The sequence below is a fragment of the Hyalella azteca genome, unplaced genomic scaffold (genome assembly GCF_000764305.2).
Source record: "Hyalella azteca isolate HAZT.00-mixed unplaced genomic scaffold, Hazt_2.0.2 contig16847, whole genome shotgun sequence".
Classification (NCBI taxonomy): Eukaryota; Metazoa; Arthropoda; class Malacostraca; order Amphipoda; family Hyalellidae; genus Hyalella; species Hyalella azteca.
The window spans coordinates 280,018-301,483 of record NW_025946654.1 but is presented as its reverse complement, the minus strand read 5'-3'; the positions used below and the strand labels follow the sequence as shown (position 1 = coordinate 301,483).

Below are 21,466 nucleotides of genomic sequence, written 5' to 3'. Positions count from 1 at the left end.
TGAAATGGTGTTCGTAGAGGTGCATCGTTCGTACGTTGTGGCTCATCTCAGTGAATTGCCGCTCGCTTAGCAATGCTTGCCTTTTAGGATCTCTATCAATGATTATAACATCAGAGCATATAACTTTCTGCATACTTTGATCAACATCTGCACGGGCCAAAAACATCATACATTAGTTACCCATGCATAGCGCATTTCTGTAGATTATTATTATTATAATACTTTTTTCATTTGGTCCTAGCTTGCTGCCTGAGGGAGAATTGCGATTATTGCCCAAATATATTGCATATTTACTGCATATTGCTCGACCTTCTCTCTATCGTATTTGCTTGCTTTCTTTACTTATATATAAGAAGCTTTGATTATAAGGCAATAAAGGCAGATCATGTGCTTTGGTATCCTTCAGTGCGTTGTTACTATCTTTTTTAAAAAATAACTTCACTTGTATCGCTTTATTGTCAATAGTAAACAATTTTGTCCTTTCTTTTTATTTATGGCATAAAATAATCTGTTAATCGTATGCAAGGCTGATGAGAAGCTCGATTCTTATTACTCGATTCAAGAAATAAACAAACATCTTCGTTTGCTTCTTCAAAAGTCTTTTTTTTAGCAGGTGAAAACTCTAGCTCACCAATCGTGAATTCAACAACTTTCATGTATATTAATAGCGTATAATCTAAAATGTGTTTATATTAAATATTTCATGAACTTCACGTGGTGTTACTCAATATTTTTTACGAATATGGATTAAAGCACGTGATTTTGTCTCTATTTGAATATTTGGTAGAATTTTTTTTATAATTTAAGGCATATATATTTTGGTTGGTTATATTAGGGAATCTAAGGCTGTTTTCTCTTATGTGAAATATTACTCTAAAGAATTGTACAGTGTTTCAGTTATATATATACATATATATAATAGCCAGTAATAGATTCATGTCCCACGTATATAAATATGGGAGGGTTTAGATCAAGATGTAGATTAACTCGTGAAATTAGATAAAAATAATCATGCATGCAAGTGCAAAGAAACATTCATATTGAGTAAAAAATTTTAAATCAAATCTCAAATTTAGGTTTCGAGTACATTACGATGCAATAAATCTTGAATGTTCTCATTTTCATTGTTAGTTATTGTAGCCTTATTGCTGACTATAATTGTATAAAATTATTGAATCCCAAATAATTTTGCGACACACATCTCAAGTTAATTTATTCCGTGTGAGAAAATAAGGAATTTAAATTCCATGATCTTGCTAATAAATTCTAAAGTTAACTCAGGGATTTCTATACAAAATTTTCCTTACACTGCTCTACTATAATTACTATTTTAATCTAGAAATAAACTATTTCATACTGCACAAAGATATATACAGCACGATTTTATCCTGCAATAAATATTTCTGCCGTATCATTAGCGTGATGCAATTAAGGAAAATACTTACTTTATCCTACCTAGAATAACCCACAAACCGCAGTTAACTTCCCTTGACGCGATTAAAATGAATGCTATAACTGGATGCACAGCTAACCCTGAGAGCGGCGGGTTCATGACCGGAGGACTGAGCTCCGTGGTGGCCGCAGCAGGCGCTGCTAAGGAGGCTGCCGGCAGTGACACGATGATACAGAGACTACAGAAAGCCATGGAGCTCGAGGAGACCGACAGAGATACGCTGCATTTGCTCGTGTTTCTCTTCATGCAGTTCCTGGCTCAGCCGCAGCACGTGCGTTCTTTGTGCGGCCACTTGATAGTTTAATAGCATTTCCTTACTTAACAACGATATCTTAATAAATACAGCTCGACAGTAGCAAAACAATATCTTAACAAACAGCGTTCTTTGTGCGGCCACTTGATGATAGTTTCATAGCATTTCCTTACTTAACAACGATATCTTAATAAATACAGCTCAACAGTAGCAAAACAATATCTTAACAAACAGCGTTCTTTGTGCGGCCACTTGATGATAGTTTCATAGCATTTCCTTACTTAACAACGATATCTTAGTAAATACAGCTCGACAGTAGCAAAACATTATCTTAACAAAAATATCTAGACTGGTGCTGAGTAACATCTTGATTTTAATTGCTCGTCAGGAGCCAAGTATTATCTCAATTAATATAGCAAATGCTGCATTTGGCTCCAGGCTGGCGGCCTTGAAGAGGAGAAAGGCGGCGTGAAGTCAATTGATGCCGTCCTTCGTCACGTGGCAGGACTCATGGGCTTCAGCACCATCGAGAAAAACTTCTCTTTCAGCCCTGCCAAACTCAGGTAATGGTTCTCTGTCAGCCCTGCCAAACTCAGGTAATGGTTCTCTGTCAGCCCTGCCAAACTCAGGTGTAATGGCTGCAGCATTCCATTCGAACCCTTTTTTACGTCTAATAGTTTTATTACCATTAAAAACTCAGAAGCTTCTCTTTCAACAATGTCGAACTAATCTGAAGTTTCTTCGTACGCAGCCTTAACTTTAAACAATCGAAAGGCACTCTTAACAGCGAAAAATACAATCAAACTTCAGCTGAAACGTATAAATATTATTAATATTTTTCATAACAATAGAGCCTTAAATAATCCCTTGGTTCGTAATCCTCGTTGCAGAGCGTCGCCGGTGTTCAATTCATTCATAGGAAATTTAGCGCACGTTTTGGACCACAATTTCCTGATGGCTAAGAAGATCATCGCTATCATCGTGCCGGTGTTGCAGTTCAGTCCTGCAGTCCACAAGGTTCAGGACTTGCGGCAACCCACGTACAGTCTCTGGATGCTGCAACCAACCATCAGGAAGGCTTGGCTCACATCCACACTCACCATCCTCTATAAGGTGACTTCCTGGTCAAAAAATATTTATAATTAATAGTGTGCATATCGTTAGAAAATATCTGGATATCGCTGTTTGTCATAATTTTAATGTAAATTTTCCCGTAGACGCCGCTCTTTTTGATATTAAACAACGGAAATATTATTGCTTAAAGTGCTAATAGATTGTGTGCCCCATTTTTATTTTCGCAGTATGGAAAATTTGCTTCATGTATTTGTTTAAACTGCATAAACAAAACAATAATAACGCAGTATTTGGGAGAACTTGCTAAATAGTTTTCAAGGCTCGCATAAAATTATGCAAATACCCTAAATTATTGTTTCAATTAAAGAAATCTATCATGCAATGAGCAAAAATTGTGCACGTTTTACGACCCTCGAAATACAGCTCCCGTAGAGCATCATTTTTAGCGCATTTCCTCATTTATGGGAAAAAGGCGCTAGTGTGCTCGTCATGTCCGTCCGTCTGTCCGTCCGTCCGTCCGTCCGTCTGTCTGTGACGTCACGTTTTCGTCGATTTTGAGAGAATGCGCTCTCTGTCACTCACTGCAGTGAGTACTGAGTTGTATTTTTGTGCACCTTGGTCAGTTTGACTGCGACGAGAGCTACCTGAAGGGACAGGTGGTGAGTCTGGTGCTCATCACACTCAACACTCTGGACCGTCACTACCACAGATGTCGTGTGGACCACACCACAGCCGTCACCACCTCTTCAATTCATTACCCTAGAGGTGAGGTACCATCCAGTGGTTGTAAGAGAGGTTATCAGGGTAATATTTCCTCCTTAGCGTATTACCCTAGAGGTGTACTCAGGTAATGGTTCTATTTCAGCCCTGCCAAACTCAGGCAATGGTTCTCAGTTAATCCTGCCAATCGCCGGCATAATGGCTGCATCATTCCATTCGAACTCTTTTTTTTACATTTAATAGTTTTATTACAATTAAAAAACTCAAAAGTTTCTCTTTCAACAATGTCGAACTAAAGGCCGCCTAACTTTTAAAGTCTGAAGTTTCTTCGTACGCAGCCTTAACATTAAACTATCAAAAGTTGCTCTTATCAGTGAAAAATACAATCAAACATCAACTTTAACGTCACGCATAATATGATTTATATTTTTCATAACAATAGAGCATGAAATTATCCATTGGTTCGTAATCCTGCTTGCAGAGCGTCGCCGGTGTTCAATTCATTCATAGGAAATTTAGCGCACGTTTTGGACCACAATTTCCTGATGGCTAAGAAGATCATCGCTATCATCGTGCCGGTGTTGCAGTTCAGTCCTGCAGTCCACAAGGTTCAGGACTTGCGGCAACCCACGTACAGTCTCTGGATGCTGCAACCAACCATCAGGAAGGCTTGGCTCACCTCCACACTCACCATCCTCTATAAGGTGACTTCCTTGTCAAAAATATTAATAATTAATATTGTGCATGTACGAGTAATCCGACGGGGCACAGCTGGTACTGAAACACAATGGGTAACACGGCACGTATACTGACAACACAGAGAGAGCAAGATCTGGATGACTTCGTCTGATACCGATAAAACAGATACTAACGCGACGTGTTGCTATCGTGTGCATGGGCTTGCGTAAGGCACGTTATGGTTCGGACGAGAGTTGTGAACATCAAATCTGCACAGTGCATATCGTTAGGAAATATCTGAAGATCGCTGTTTGTCATAATTTTAATGTAAATTTTCCTGTAAACGCCGCTCTTTTTGATATTAAATAACGGAAATATATATTGCCGAAAGTGCCCATAGATTGCGCTCCTTTTTTTTACAGTGTGGAAAATTTGCTCCGTGTATTTACTTAAAATGCAGAAACAAAATAATAATAACGTAATATTCGGGAAAACTTGCTAAATAGTTTTCAAGCTCGCATAAAATTATGTAAATAACCTAAATTATTGTTTCAATTAAAGAAATCTATCTCGCAACGAGCAAAATTTGTGCATGTCTTACGACCCTCAAAATACAGCTGCCGTATAGCATCATTTTTGTGCACCTTGGTCAGTTTGACTGCGACGAGAGCTACCTGAAGGGACAGGTGGTGAGTCTGGTGCTCATCACACTCAACACTCTGGACCGTCACTACCACAGATGCCGTGTGGACCACGCCACAGCCGTCACCACATCTTCAATTCATTACCCTAGAGGTGAGGTACCATCCAGTGGTTGTAAGAGAGGTTATCAGGGTAATATTTTCTCCTTAGTGTATTACCCTAGAGGAGAGGTACCATCGAGTTGCTAAACAAGCATTTAAAAGTTACCAATATTTCCTGAAGTCAGCCTAAAAACTCAGGAAAACCTCTAATTTTTCTCGCTCGATTCGCCCCAAAATTGGGGATCAGAGACGAGCCTGGGCTCGTTGGGTGGGGACGTGGATACCGTGGATGAGGGGGGAGACCGGAGCCCCACGGCGGGCATTGGTGCCCTAGCTGCCAGGGACGAAACGGTGCGTCTTCCCCCCAGCGAGGGTAGTCGTGGGGACGCTCCTGAGCTCGTCCTCACCCAGGTTTTATCCCCAGAAGAAGGGGAAACTTACGGCCCAGTCGTGGCGACAATCGTCACCGGACAAGACGGCTGGTGAGCAATCATTTTTTCTGAGTTTTTGAACGTTTTTGGCTAATTACATAAATGTACCAAGAATGTGTTATTCATTATTATTGATATTGAATGGAATTATTTTATGCTCCGTGTGATGGAAACATAGTATTTTAAAAGCATATTTATATCGTCCACGTCCACGGCTATAGACGATTTGTAGTTTGCTAACATTAAATTATAATACATGATCGATTATTCTACTACTGTAACTTGTTGTTCAATTTAACCATTGTGATAATTGGAAAACAATGCATGACTTATGGAAGTGATCTTTTAAATTACTTGTTTTGTTATAAGAATCATATCCGACTATTGTTTACAATATATGTATATGATGGACAGTGTATATTCAATGTAGATAATTAGATACTGAGCTCAATCATGCCCACATCGCCAATTATTCTGGTGATTGGGAGGAGTCATTTAATGAAATTAAATATCTTGAGTAAATAAATTAATTTCAGTAGTCATATTTATTAGTCTTTTTTAAGCACCGAAATAAACTTTCATGTTTCCATTATTATAATTTAACATGAATATTTGATCGTTTCCATGGCAGCGCCAAAGTGCAGCTGAACGCCTCTTTCAACGAAGAGGCGCAGGAGGATTCGGCCCCAGAAGTATGGATTTATTGATAAGATTTACGGCTCAAGTGTACTTGTAATCTTGATAAAATTACAATGGAGTATTTTATTAATCAGAATTAAGTAAGAAAATATGCTTGCATATAATACCATTGGTGAAGTTTGGCATACGTTGTTTTTAATGCAGGTTTCATTGAAGACTAGAGAGTATTTCTTATTGACAATTTTCTTATTGTTTTTCTCTATTCGGCGAATTAGGCTCTTGATAGGAATTGAAAACTCAAATATCAGGTTTCCAAGGGACATTTCATTATCATTTACGACGTTTCTAATGGATCTTCATTCATAATCAAGTATGGGAAGAGTTTTGCAGCACTTGAATTTGAAATTTTGAAACGTTTGTACAAACAAAGATATTATGGATACAGATTGAAATCAAAGCATAAATTACGAGAACAGTTTCAACGTCCTGACAAGTCCGGTAGTTTGCAAATTAATAGCTGAAGACTCCTGTTTGATAATGAGAGCCTCAGCTATGGCCAGTCTTGTGGCGTCTGGGCATCTCATGATGATTCTGGTGTGGGTCTCCAACGTCGCGCGAGTAAGGGTCTCATTATGAGCCTCTCTCATGTGGTTCTTCGGTCCTCCGGTCTGGAGGTGGCATGTTAGGCGGCGGCTCAAAGTCGTGCTGGTCAAACCGATGTAATTTACGTTCTGGAGAAGTCTACAACCTTCTTTGTGGCAGGAATATTTGTAAATAACATTAGTTTCTTGTAATGGACCCGGCTATTTGCATGAATTATTTTTTTAATTTTTATATTCTTGAGTTTCATGTTTTTATAGTAAATCAGGAATTTGATTCGGTTTGCTTCGATTGTGCTTCTGATGTTTTTCAGCGCAATTTATTTGAGGACTCTTTCGTCTGTCTTGTGGCCTTCAGTCATCTGGTTTTGGTAATAAATTGTTATAATACTTTTGTTGGATATTGGTTCATTGTCCGTTTGGCTTGGACGTGGTCGATAGTTTGAGATTTCGCTGTCGATAGTTTTATTCGCATAGCCGTTGTTTACCAGAATTTGCTCGCAGGTCTGGAGTTCAGTTCTCAAGTCACTGGCGGATGTACAGGTTTTAAATGCCCCTATGTATTAGGGCGCGAATAGTGCTGGTTTTGTATCGCTGGGGACATTCACTTGCTTCGTTCAGTACTCTTTACACGTCTACAGGTTTTCGGTAAACTTTAGTGACAAACATTGTATCTTCTACTTGCACGTGTATATCGAGGAAGGGCAATGTCTGATTTAGCCAAGATTCGCAGGTGAACGTCAAAAGTGAATTGAGTTCTAAGGCCACGCGTAGCTCAGGCATGGGATCTTCGTCGCGAACAAGGACAAAAATTTCGTCGATAAATAGAATACCATAAATAAATGTCGATGCTTGCTCGAATTACGATTAATTATATATCAAGATGCCGGCCTAAGGTGCGATTAATAAATTGGCTTACTGGCTGAATTGCGATCAATCGACTAAGATACTTTCGCATATATCAATTAATTAATTACGATTAAAACGAATTATTGACGAAGCTGCGAAAACAACAGGACATTTGGTACGACGCCGACTGCCTCAAGACGCTGCCTGACGAAGGTGAGCTGAAAGCCGAGACGTGCAGCACAGAAGACGTGCAGTTTGCGGTTGCCAAAGAAATCTCGGCACCAACGCCCCACGTCAGAGACTCGTCCACGGCGGTCACGTCAGTCATGGCGTCGCAGATACAAGCTTTTGACGACTCCTTTACGGTCAAGTGCGTGCAAATATTACCCTTGAAATTTACCTCACTCACACTTGATCTCAACATCATTTCCATACTTCATAGTCGTCACTAATAATAAAATACACTTAATAATAAAATACCGTTACCATCCCGCGTATAGAGCAACAGATTAACTGTTCATCATCGTGCAAATGGAGTTGCACTGAAGGTTGCACTTATCAATTTCCTCTTCATATCCGCTTTATTGCGTGATATTTCCCTTAAAACACATGCAGCCTATACAAGCAAGAAAGTGACGTCATAAATCAAATCTTACTAGCCAAACTAATCTAATTGACTGCACCATTATTACCTATGTTTAACCTACTTCCTGTTAAGTGATTGAATCATTGTCACGTATGATAATAAACGGCTGACATTCCAGACAAGTGGCACGAGTTGCCTTTAATTGAGAAAGTTTCAAATCACGGAACTAACAAATCTAAAACAAAAAGGGATGAGCATTTTTGTTACTTAAAAAGAGAATAATTTTTAAATTGGCTGGGTGCTAAATAGCTGCAATAATTCACTAAACTTTCATCTTGCGAAGTAACGCAGCCTTAATTGTCATTGGGACCAATTTTAGCAAGACGGCCTCCCTTCTCAATAGCAACCATACTAACGTGCAAACAGTTGATAGGCCAAATTTGATATAAGCACTCCTAGTATTAACACTAAATACTTATTTTATACTTATTAAATTTTAAATATAACAAGTTCTACTTATCAAATACTTATTAAAACTGCAGTTTTATATAGTGTCATTGTATCATTTTTCGACGAGTAAATGTTGGACTTAATTACATAACAGTTTTATAACAGTTAAATCCAGGGCAACCTGGGGGAACCTACTTTATTGCACGTATTTCTACTGGGAGCCTTTTTTTCTAGCAACCAATGCAATCAACTCTCAATTAAGTAGGTTCCCCTAGGTTGCCCTGGATATAACTGTTATAAAACTATTATTTAAACTCCACGGCAGGATTCACAATGCGGAGCTTGCAGACGACGACGACTCTGGCCTGCAGCGGCTGAGCGAACAGGCGCTCCAGGGACTCAGGAGCAGATTCTCTGCGACTGCGCACGACTCGACTCAGGCGTCTACTTCTGCCTCAACCGCAGCCTCACCCGCCTCTTCTTCCAGGTGTTATAGTGTGTTATTTGTTATATTCATGTAATATATACACCGCTGCCTCACCTGCCTCTTCTTCCAGGTGTTATAGCGTGTTATTTGTTGTATGCATGTAATATATACACCGCTGCCTCACCCGCCTCTTCTTCCAGGTGTTATTAGTGTTATGTGTCATATGTATATAATATATACACCGCTGCCTCACCTGCCTCTTCTTCCAGGTGTTATTAGCGTGTTATTTGTCATATGGAATATATAATTAATTTTAAGGACAGATATAAAGTTTTTTCGCATGTTTTAACGTGTGTCAGATGGGAATCCTATGAGTATGTAAAATGTAGCTTTAATAAGAAATTGCTGGTATTAACCTAATTAGCTTTATTCCTAATAACAGGATTTCCAGTTAACGGTATTCTAAAATTTCCGAAATTATCAATCCTCTTAAACTACGAGCTATTCTGCTAGATAAGCAAATCTGTTCCAATTTCTAGAAAATTTTATTTATATCTACTATCCAAATTTTGAATCGTGTTCTTACACAAATCAAAATTCAGTTGATAATAACTCATTAATGGATTATGTAAAAAATATAACTCAGTACTCACTGCAGTGAGTGACAGAGATGGCATTTTCTCGAAATCGACGAAAACGTGAAGTTACGGACAGATGAACGGACGGACGGAAGTACGGACATGACAAGAACAATAGGGCATTTTTCCATAAATGAGAAAATGCGCTATAATGCGTCTTTTAAAAGAAAATAATTTGTTAACAAATGGAAACTAACAACATTCGTGCAGCAACGCGCTGTCTGAAACTCCTGGAGACGGCGACGAGACGATGTCGTCCTTAAAGGAAGCTTTAGGACGACGCGCCCTCGTCCAGACCCACGTCAGTTCATCCACTCCTAAATCCAGTGGCTCGTCACAGCGTTCATCCACGTCATATTGGCTCTCGTCGAGCACGTCGACTGATTCGTCGAGCGATTTTAACATCTCGAGGGCGGCCACAAAACTTGCCTTCGAGATCTGCATTGAGGAAGATCCGGAGGCCTGGGAGGCGTCCGGCGAAAGCAACAATGTAAGCGAGAGGCCTTCAATGAGTTCTTTTGATGTTATCTTATCTTATGCTGTGATTATATTTATTATTTATAATTATTTCAAACATAGGAGGCCTGGGGGGCGTCCGGCGAGAGTAACAATGAAAGCGTGAGGCCTTCAATGAGTTCTTTTTATGTTATCTTGTCTAATGCTGTGATTATATTTATTATTTATAATTATTTCGAACATTTAGTATTATTTCCAACATTTAGTGAGTATCATTCATTTGATATATTTATTGATAAAAAATTTTATTAAAATTTCAGTCTACGTTTTTATACACTAATACGGTGAAATTTTAGATAAGTGGTCAACAAATTAAAGCAATATTTGGCAGTAATAAAATAATCAATAAGTTACTTGATGAGAAACTTGTTGATTACATTATTTAATTCAGCATTGTAAACCGAGAAAAACTGTGAAATAATGAAACTAAACTTGTAATAAGATGCGAGAAAATTCTTTAGCGAATGCTTTCAAATTCAGTCGCTGGATATTTTGTGGAGCATTGCTAAACTACACACAAGAATTGGGGAGAAATTCCATTAACAACTTTCCTGCAATGATTGAGAATATTTCAGTCCTCTTGAAAACTTTGACATAGTGACTGTAGTGATATAATTTAATTTAGTGATTTAACCCCCACGGGGAATGTCTTCGTGCAGAACAGCGTCGACTTCCCCGTCCGACCTGAGCGCTCATCAAAAGAAGGTGAAGCTCGTCTACAGTGCGAGGTCCATTGAAAAATACGTTGTTTAGTTAATATTAATAGTATTAATAAATCTATTCTTACATCTGGAGTAGTTTCAAGTTTGTACTATTATTGCCAAAGGCTATACTATCACTTCAACAAAAATTAATCGTTTTGCATCAACCCATGTCAAGTAGGTGCATTTTTCTCCAGGAGCACTTCAAACGTGTGCGCAACCTTATGATAAGTTATAGCTATTTTGTTAGTGGAAAATGCGTAATTTTCTTGCATGGCGCCATGCGTTGATGACACTCAAGCGGCGATGTTTTGTTGGTGCGCGTATGCAGCAGCGGGCGCGGCGCCCCCCGACTACAGCGAGGAGTCTGGCATCGAGGCGACGACAGTGTGCTCCAGCACCACTGACCTCACCACAGTCATGTATGACGCCACCACTACCTGTTCCGAGCATAATGCGTGGAATTTATTCAATAGGTGCATGAAATGAAATGAAATTACATTCACCAATGTATCCTCTCGAATACAATTTTCTACAGAACTTCGAAAAGAATTTTCTTTCGTGCATTTGCGTGGCCAACTGAATTAAAATGAATATTATGTAGGACTAAAAAAGAGAAAATAAAATACATTAAAAAAACTTAAAAAAAACACGTTTTTCTTGTGGACTAAAAAGTAGAAAATAAATTACCTAAAAAAACTTTTTTAAAAACACGTTTTTCTTGTGGACTAAAAAGTAGAAAATAAATTATGGCTCGCCCCAAAAAACGTGGGTCGGGCAAATTTATGATTAAAGCGAGAAGCACACAACACACGAATTGTGGAAATTTGATGGTGAACGTACAGCCCAACCCACGTTTTTTGGGGCGAGCCATAATTCATTTTCTACTTTTTAGTCCACAAGAAAAACGTGCTTTTTTTAAGTTTTTTCTAAGTATTTTCCTTGCTATTTTCTTTGCTTTTAAATTCTCCCTAATAAAATTTGGCGACCGCCTAGGTTTCTGCACAGAAGAAGTCACTACATTCGGCCTTAAGTTATTCTGGGTTAGCTTGGCCACCCGATCAAAATTGGCTTGTGGTTAGAATTTCCTTTCTGACTTTATTGTCACCTTGGAGTATGAGAAAGGGAGGCCAAGCCTAGTCATACTGAACGTGCAAGCTACGCTTAAAAGTCAGAGCTGAAGCGGACATTAAATGGCTGATATACGTATTTCCTGAGTCCTAGGCGGCACCCATTTAGTCGGGATTGCAAAAAATTATTTAAGAATTTTTGTATGGTAAAGAGGGTGTGATATGCTCTTGGTAGTGGTTGTAGAACCAACATTGTGGAATTTCCGGTAGATTCACTACTCATCAATATTACAAACGTTAAACATTCCTATCGACTGCTAAACTTTGGAGAGCGTTACTTAATCTGCTGGATGAGTATCATGAAATACCTACTTCCTTCAGGTCCCGGCACTGTAGTCCGCCTGGGTATGACTAATTAGTTATTTTCATTCTGGCCCTGCCACTAAATAAGTAAGATAACCACTAATTAATAACTTTCCATCTGGTCCAGCCACTAGGTATTGTCAGGATATCACTAATTACTTAGTTTTATTCAATCTCAGTTACTGAACCTTGACAGGTTACTTCTAAGTAATTACTTTATTTTCAGTGCAGCCACTGAACTTCGACGTGTTACCTCTAATTAATTACTTTATTTCCGGTGCATTCACTGAACTTCGTCGGGTTACCTCTAATTAATTACTTTATTTCCGGTGCAGCCACTGAACTTCGTCGGGTTACCTCTAATTAATTACTTTATTTCCGGTGCAGCCACTGAACTTCGTCAGGTTATCTCTAATTAATTACTTTATTTCCGGTGCAGCCACTGAACTTCGTCAGGTTATCTCTAATTTATTACTTTATTTCCGGTGCAGCCACTGAACTTCGTCAGGTTATCAGCGATGGTCAAAAGCCAGAAAAAAAGTTGTGCGAGACCCCCTCAGTTGAGGAAAAATTGAGAGGACCTCTAAGCCCTCGGCAGACGACAGACCTTCAGGCCGTCAGCCACGGCAAGGCCGTCTTACCGTATTTGGGTAAAGACAAAACCACCGTTGTCAACTACCGAGTTTCTATCGACAAAAGTGATGCCGAAACTGTGCAAAGCGTGTCTTCGGTCATAGGTAAAGAAGTCAACGGTTATATCACGTATTTATCCTGTCAATTTTTAAGTTTAAAAAATTAAATCGAAAAAACTGAAAAATGTGTGCTCATTGGCTGAAGTAACTTTCTATCTCTTATTATCAAATGAGTATTTTTTATCGCTAAGCCTTCAGCATTTCTGAGGTGTGCACATGTAGAGACAAGTAGCAAGCCTTTTCCATTGAATTACTAGCATCTTATCGTACATAGATTCCTTCTATTAATCTTCCATTATTTTAGTTAAATTTGAATATTGCTATTGGGCTAATTTATATGTTTGATAAAAAACCAGACCAGGATAAGAGAATTATTATATTCTATGCAGCGTATATATAAAAAAGACAGGGCATAATTTTCGCGAATATTGCCTAATGAAGTCATTCTTTATTATCACCGTCACAGAGATCGTGAACATCGGCTCTAGTAAGGCTGGTTCATCGGTGTCAGCTACTCAAAAAACGGAGAACATTTTTCCTTCTTCGACACGGTAAGATTTTTGGAATAGTCACAGATTTAGCTTTCTTTTTTAAATAATTTTTGAGTGAATGTTCATTTGCGATATACAATTTTGGTTCTCTGTTTACTCGTCTTCTTTTTTGTTATCTTTATATTCGATGCAAATGTTGTTATGATGTCTTCATTGTACAATTCTATAATTTCGCATTCGAGTTTCAACTTAAAATTTGTACTTTAAAATACATCTTTTCAACCTCATTCGCAATTAAAACTTGCCGGTTTTGCTGGACCATAGCGCGGACAAAACCGTCGATTCCAGCGCAGTTCGTAAAACGAGCGCCGTTGCCGAGATTTTTCTAGAACATTTACATACTCCTCGTTGAATACGACGGTACTATGTTGCCTACATCGATGTTTCAATTAATTGTTCGATTATGAAAAAGGGTGTTCTTTTTGAAACATCTTTGATTTGATTAGCTGATGAAAAATGTTCATCAGCTAATCAAATCATTTTGCGCCGAGCGTAAAACGGCGCAAAAAACGGAGATGGAGATTCTGTGTCGAGCGGACCTCCGCCCTCCGCTACCAAGCAGTCGAGCATGCGAGTGGGCGAGGAGTGTATGGTGCACAGGTGAGTGGGCAGGGAGTGTGTTGTGCACAGGTGAGTGGGCGAGGAGTGTGTGGTGCACAGGTGAGTGGGCGAGGAGTGTGTGGTGGACATGTGAGTGGGCAGGGAGTGTATGGTGCACAGGTGAGTGGGCGAGGAGTGTGTGGTGGACATGTGAGTGGGCAGGGAATGTGTGGTGCACAGGTGTGTGGGCAGAGAGTGTATGGTGCACAGGTGAGTGGGCAGGGAGTGTATGGTGCATAGGTGAGTGGGCGAGGAGTGTATGGTGCACAGGTGAGTGGGCAGGGAGTGTGTGGTGCACAGGTGAGTGGGCTGGGAGTGTGGTGCACAGGTTGGTGGGCTGGGAGTGTGGTGCACAGGTTGGTGGGCTGGGAGTGTGGTGCACAGGTGTGTTGGCATGAACTTGGTGTACCGTTACTAAGGCGTTTTGAGTATGGCAGTTTATATACGTTTATATATTGTTATATATACGTTTATATTTATGGCAGTTTATATGGTATTGAATGTAATATACGGCGGTGGTGAGCAGGTGCCTGGAGTGTGGTGAGGCCATCGAGGAGTTCTCCAACGATGACCTGGGGTTATGCATCATCGTTCTCTCCACCTTCGTGCACCGCAACCCCGCGCTGTCCGCACCCCTACTCCCGCGCATGCTTCATGCCGTCGCCAGGTGCAGCATCCCAGCTCCCATTACGCATCAATATCAATATTAATGAACATTATTTTAAATGTTCTACTATTACTAACCGTATAAATATAACGTTATAATACCATTACATATGTAAGAAGTTGCTTTTCTGTGAACCTTTTGCATGATGGTAATTAAGTAAGACCTGAGGGTTGGTCCGCTTGTAGCGTGAGTTAGAGCTCACGTGATATAGCGTGAGTTAGAGCTTTAACATTGATGTCTTCGGCATCCAGTTGAAATACGGATCTGTCATGGAGTATATACGCGTGGTCGTATTCTGGACAGACGTTAATTTAGGTTACTGTCTTGTTTGACATGGACAGGAGCAGAGGTATACCGACAGCGGTCTTCGCCCAAGACTGAGGTTAATCGCTCGAGACAGAGCTTATATATAGCTTCGCCATTTGACGTCACCAAGAACGTGACTTGATGAACAGGGAAGGCGAACAAAGATATGTTTATAAACATATCGCAATGAAGGAGATTATCTTTCAACAAGGAAGATATCAATGAGGAAGTATCCAGGGACAGTATTAACATTGTCCCTGACACATACCTTGTTTTTGCGGGCAGAGTGTCATCGCACGAGTTGTATTCCTGGCAGAACACTTCAAACGTCCACTTGCCCGGCTCCTCTACCAGCATTGCTGGTCAGTTCCTCCGTTGTGTGCTGCACCAACTCGCACCCAACCAGATATTCTACCAGATTTTCATCACCAAAATCGAGGAGGAAAATCGGCAGAAGCTCTTCCGCGCGCTCGCTAAGGCGCTCGCCGACTTTAACGAATTAAACTCCACGGCGCCAGTGCAGTCACTCTTGTCGGTGAGGGTTTAAGAAAAATCTCTTACGTATAACATTGTTGATGTTGCTCAACAATTATATTTTAACGTCTTGCGGTGTGAGTCCTAAACGACAGTGGAGGCTCATGAGGCACACACGTAGGAAATTATTACATGGTTTTTCACACCAGAACCTAAACGAGTATGACCAATTTTTCATGGTCGTCCATAAAATTTCAAAAAGTTCCTAACTATTCTATCAACTAACATTAAAATACTATGCCAATTTCCGTCAAAAACTGAAATGAACTCAGCAAATTTCTAATTAATTTCTACCCAGAATCTGAACGAGCGCAAAGAGCTGCCGGCTGACACGATCACGCTTGCCGTGAGCAACCTGGCGTGCTACATGGAATGCGCGTTCCAGGAGGCCGCCCCAGCACCCGGCACCTTCCCGTTCAGTCTCTTCGAGACGTTCATACGCAAGCTCATCGACGTCTTCGATATACTCGAGGACGCCAATCCCTTGCTTAGACTCATCTGCGCCTTCTTGCGCATACCTGGCATATCCGTGCACAAGGTGAGACGTGCCTTGCATTGTGACTTACTGATGACTGACATGTTCCGATTCCGATAACGATTACTGAAGAAAATTCAGTGCAGACTAAATTTTCAGTCGATTTTCAGTGCGAACTGTTTGATATCAAGTATATGACAATATTAAATCTTGAAATCCTTACAATTTTATGGGATACTCCTCTTCCATTCAACGATTGCACGTAAACATTCTGTTACGGGAAATTCAGGACCATCACGTAGAATATTGCATTACAGTTTCACAAGTGAGCTTCATTCCCGATTATTCTCTTCTCACGGTACATGGGTTAAAGTCTCCCTCTCGATGCATAATAATCAAAAGAAACTGAATTGAAGATCCATAAAGAACATTATACATTTACTTAATGTGAGGACATTGCTTTAAGTATTCTAAGTTAAGTATTCATTTTCGTCTATCAGTTTATATGCAATTAAAATTACTGTTTAACTCGTCCATTATTACCCACCGATTCGATTGATGCCATTCAGCCACATCGATACCCTTACACTTAATTCCTCAGCGTTGCTTTTGTTCTTCAGAACATCCTTGAACCAGTTTCCTGTGTTCTGCAGAACATCTTTGAACCAGTTTCCTGTGTTCTTCAGAACATCCTTGAACCAGTTTCCAAAGCCGTCGTGTTTGGACTGCGCAAGGCGCCTGTTCAGTATCGCCTCGTAGCAGACCTCGCCATCCTGTGCACCAAGACGTTTCCTAAGGTAATATTTATTTGGAGCTACACCGGCCTCAGACAAGTGAAATATTTCTTTTAAAATATATTATTGAATTCTAAATGTTTCAAAGAGTCGGATCATGCGATATGCTGAATCTATTGTATGAATCATTTCTCTACTGAACGAAGATGTCTGGTGGCACAGATAAAATAATTATAATTGCCCTAGTAAATTTTCTTTAAATATATATATTTAAGTTATTCTGCGACTGAAATAGAATTCCTAAAGTATTTAGCAACTCCAAATATGTTTGTGTGTCGTTTTCTATTATGGCAGAAGCATAATTGATTACCACGATTCAAATTTTGCTGATTGTCAAAATTGAGTTTTTGCCCCCAAATTGAGTATTGAGTACAAACAAAAATTCCAGGATGGACTCTACTCTCGGAAAGTGATGATCCAATCCGGGAGAGGAGATTGGCCTGTGTATAATTTAACAATATGCTTTAATTTATACAATCATCAAAACTAAAATTTTCGATGCAGTTAACATTAGAATATTTTGCGTACAGCTGGAAGAAATATTATGACAATAGATAGATTGAGAGTACTCTAGCAAAAAATATTGTTGAATTTCAATATATCGATCGCGAAATATGAAAAATTATTGTACATGTAAGTACATTTTCATGTTTATTTAACAGGAGCGCGACAAGCTGTTCCTGGCTCGCATGATGGCGCTGGAACTTATCCAAGCGCTGAAATTCAAGGTTACTTTACCTGACATAATTATTCAAGGTTACTTTACCTGACAGCAACTTGGTCATGTTCATCTAACTAATAATGCAGGTTACCCTAAAGGTTAATGAGAGTAAATCTAAAAACGGTCCCAATTGTGCGGACCTATTCTATGAGGTTCTTATGATACGTGTTTCCAGATGCACAAAATTTTCACTTTTTAATGATTTATAATAACGTATTGCATGTGCAGTATCTATTTTAACTCTTTCCATAATACTTTTCTATATGTCCAGACATATTCACAAAGTCTGCTACTGCTAGCTCGTCAACTTAATTCCTTTATTTGTTATGTTATTCAAATTTCGTTTGTATATTTTGGATCACATTCAACTGAATCTAGAGACAGATATTCCAGATACTCTAGCTAAAAGTATTGCACAATTAAAGTGTGTGGTGCAGAGGTGGGTTGACAGGAACTGGGTATACCGTGCACAGGTTACCACATCATATCGATACCTCACGGTGAGAATGATTACTTAAATGAACAATATAGAGAATATTGGCACCAATCTAAGAGCCACATGATAAAATGCCAAAATCTGACGGCCATTAGTGGCGGGCCTTCTTCTTTCAATGACAATGGCGGAAGTATTTGTCCAACCCAATACCTCGCCAAAACCTAACGGTAATTCATGATACGCGTTTCTTTTTTAAATGATAATGATAGGAGTTATTACGGTAATTTCTAAAGGACACTGGCAAGATTATTGGCCTAAACCCAAGTGCTGCATGGTTTCACATATAAACCGGATGGTAATTGTTATTAAATGTTTTCTCCTGAAGGATAATGGCGGAAGTATTGGCCCCAACCCTGTACTGGACGTGACGACAAGCCCCTCGGGCACAGATCCTCTGAGTCCACAAACTTCGACGCTGGTGGCTGAGTGCATCCGCGCCTCCTACATCAGCGACATTATGGACTTCATCGCAGACGTCCACACGCTCACCAAGATAAAGGTCGCCATCATGATCTCAACATCTCGCTATTACTGTTATTATTCATAATTAAGTGCATTTTTAGAAACTGATTCGCCTCTAACCTGATATAAGTTTCTTTCTTTCGTTGTCCATCATGAAATTCGAAGATGGAAGTGAATTAAGATATAACTTTCTGGTCAGTAATATAGTTCATCATTGGAACTGTCGTCGAATGAATATCGATACACGACTCCTATGAATAGAATGTCGCAGTTGAATAACTCCATTTCTACTGTGAACACTCAAAAAAGAAGAGAAGAATAATCACATCACCCAGTTGAATATATGCATAATAAGTGCACATTATGAATTCCTTCCCCGTTCCAAAAATGTATTGTTGATTATTTTATCTATCTAATGTATAATGTTATCTCCCTATGTATGTTATCTCCCTATTGTATAATGTTATCCATATTGTATAATGTTATTTTCCCTAGATATTAGCAATGATTATTTCTTGGCTGAAAAGCAGAGTGGCCTGAACCAGGACACCATAGGCGGGCTCCTGAAGGCAGGCATAGCGCAGTACCTCTCGCTGGAGATCAGCCGTGGCCACGCAAGAGATACGAGGTTCTTCAATAAATATCTTCCGTGGCTGAACAACCCGCCCACTGCCATGCAACAAGGGTGAGTTTTGTCTCAATTAAGTCTAAAATAAGATACGAGGTTCTTCAATATGCATGTAGGTGGCTGAACAACCCGCCGATTTCCCAGAAACAAGAGAGTCTGGTCTCATTTACCTCTAAAATATCTGTCATTTTTGGTTGAAGATCACACCCATTGTCATATATATTGGAGAACCTTGTCTAGTCATCTGAATACATTTACATGTCCAATCGAAATTGAAGAGAAACTACGTCATTCGCCAGGTTACGGCAAGAAAATATAATTTTTCACTTCCAAATATAACGGCTGTGGTAGATTTAAAATAAGCGTATTTGCAAAATTGACAAGACTCGACTTTTTCCAGGCAAAAAGAGTTTCTGGACTGCGTAAGCCACATCAGGCTACTGTCATGGCTGCTGGTTGGGTCACTCCTGCATACCTGCAACCAGACGGGTACTGGTACCAGCATACCATCTGTGTGCATGCCTGTACCACCTGACGCCTCCTGCCACATCGCTGACCACATTCAGGTATCTTACATCTAGAACTTCTAATATAGACTGCATCGTATTTATCTTAATATCAGTTTATTCTTGAATACAGCGCCCTTTTCAATCATGTAGGGTTTTTAATCCAGTAAATATTTTTTTATATACTTGGTTGTTGGATCTTCAGATGTTAGTTTCCTTTAAATAACTGCTCAAGTGAACTAATATGTATTCTTTTTTTTCATTTTCTCGCAATTCAGGATCTCACTTTTTGGTAATATTGTTGTGTTTTCGGCGTTTGTTTTCTACATATATAAGGTACATAACATCATATTTTAACGCCCAGATATTGGCCTCGCTTTGTGTACTAGGTTTGAAGCCGCCGCACTCCTCGACAGACGACTGCGGAGAAAAATGTACTAGCCGAACTGTTCTCGGATGTAGTCTATCTCTATTATAGGGAGCGACTTCATCATACCAATTGTTGTGCCCATGATTGCTGTGTTAACTTTCTACGTTATCTGGACTTCTTAAGTGCAATTGATTTTGCAATTTACAAGTAATTATCGCAAGTTTCTTAAGTGAAGCTTGGCCTGAACATCATCATTGGTTGTTTCAATCGTCCACGAACCGTATCCGCTGGCAGAGACCTTTAAGTGTTCAGACGTAGTAGTTTCCCGCTACAATGTAATCCAAAAAGTTTAGACTTGACCCTCATCTCGTGAACCTCGCATGTCACGCGTGTCAACGCAGTTGAGAAGGAGAACGCGCGGTAGCACAAGATTTGGCAACCGAGAGAGGCAACTCAAGCCCAGTAACCCTAGACATGGACACTCAAAGCCGATACCGGATACACGGACCGGTCCGGTCATCAAGCCGACACCGGACCTATCAATTGCCGCTGATACTCTGATAACCCCCATGAACTGGACCTGTAACCCTGGACATGGACACACCAAGCCGACACCGGACCTATCATGCCTTGGGACCAATTTTAGGAAGACGGCCTCCCTTCTCAATAGCAACCATCCTAACATGCAAGCATCTGATAGGCCAAATTTGATATAAGCACTCCTAGTATCAACACAAAATACTTATTTTATACTTATTAAATTTTAAATATAACAAATTTCACTTATAAAATAATTATTAAAACTGCAATTTCATATAGTGTCATTGTATCATTTTTCGGCGAGTAAATGTTGGACTGAAACTCCACGGCAGGATTCACAATGCGGAGCTTGCAGACGACGACGACTCTGGCCTGCAGCGGCTGAGCGAACAGGCGCTCCAGGGACTCAGGAGCAGATTCTCTGCGACTGCGCACGACTCGACTCAGGCGTCTACTTCTGCCTCAACCGCAGCCTCTCCTGCCTCTTCTTCCAGGTGTTATAGTGTGTTATATGTCATATGCATGTAATATATACACCGCTGCCTCGCCCGCCTCTTCCTCCGTGTATTATTGACGTGCATATTACTAAATATTATATAATATCCCCAAGCTCCGCTTACGTCTCTTTGTCGTCAGCAACTTATCGAGATATTACCTTGACCTGAAATTTTATTCCCAGGCGGAAATAATAGAAATGCATTGCAAAAGTGAAAGGAAGGGATTGATTGAAATTGAAATTAAATTATTTTGAATAAATGATTAATTTGAGGACAGATATAAAGTGTTTTCGCATGTCATAACGTATATCAGATGGGAATCCTATGAGTATGTAAAATGTAGCTTTGATAAGAAATTTCTAGTATTAGCCTAATTAGCTTTAATCCGATTAACAGGATTTCGAGATAACGGTATTCTAAAATTTCCGAAATAATCA

At 39.7% G+C, this 21,466-nt stretch overlaps 2 protein-coding genes across 2 annotated transcripts in view; both read left to right on the top strand.

Moving 5' to 3' along the window:
- Positions 1-11,246, top strand: part of LOC108680452 (protein unc-79 homolog) — a 54,422-nt gene extending 43,176 nt beyond the window's left edge. Inside the window, exons 32-42 of the mRNA XM_047885070.1 lie at positions 1,528-1,724; positions 2,145-2,269; positions 2,597-2,819; positions 3,404-3,545; positions 5,169-5,403; positions 5,984-6,044; positions 7,607-7,809; positions 8,801-8,962; positions 9,751-10,030; positions 10,716-10,761; positions 11,089-11,246. Coding sequence (XP_047741026.1) covers positions 1,528-1,724; positions 2,145-2,269; positions 2,597-2,819; positions 3,404-3,545; positions 5,169-5,403; positions 5,984-6,044; positions 7,607-7,809; positions 8,801-8,962; positions 9,751-10,030; positions 10,716-10,761; positions 11,089-11,246 — 1,832 coding nt within the window. The remainder of the gene's footprint in view (positions 1-1,527; positions 1,725-2,144; positions 2,270-2,596; positions 2,820-3,403; positions 3,546-5,168; positions 5,404-5,983; positions 6,045-7,606; positions 7,810-8,800; positions 8,963-9,750; positions 10,031-10,715; positions 10,762-11,088) is intronic.
- Positions 11,247-13,936: 2,690 nt separating this feature from the next.
- LOC125179356 (protein unc-79 homolog) lies at positions 13,937-19,697 on the top strand. The gene is made up of 10 exons (XM_047885069.1): positions 13,937-14,033; positions 14,560-14,700; positions 15,292-15,541; positions 15,839-16,078; positions 16,702-16,812; positions 17,472-17,565; positions 17,956-17,969; positions 18,352-18,525; positions 19,019-19,173; positions 19,517-19,697. The coding sequence occupies exons 1-10, from the start codon at positions 14,002-14,004 to the stop codon at positions 19,695-19,697; spliced, it is 1,392 nt and encodes a 463-aa protein (XP_047741025.1). The 5' UTR covers positions 13,937-14,001.
- Positions 19,698-21,466: the final 1,769 nt, after the last annotated feature.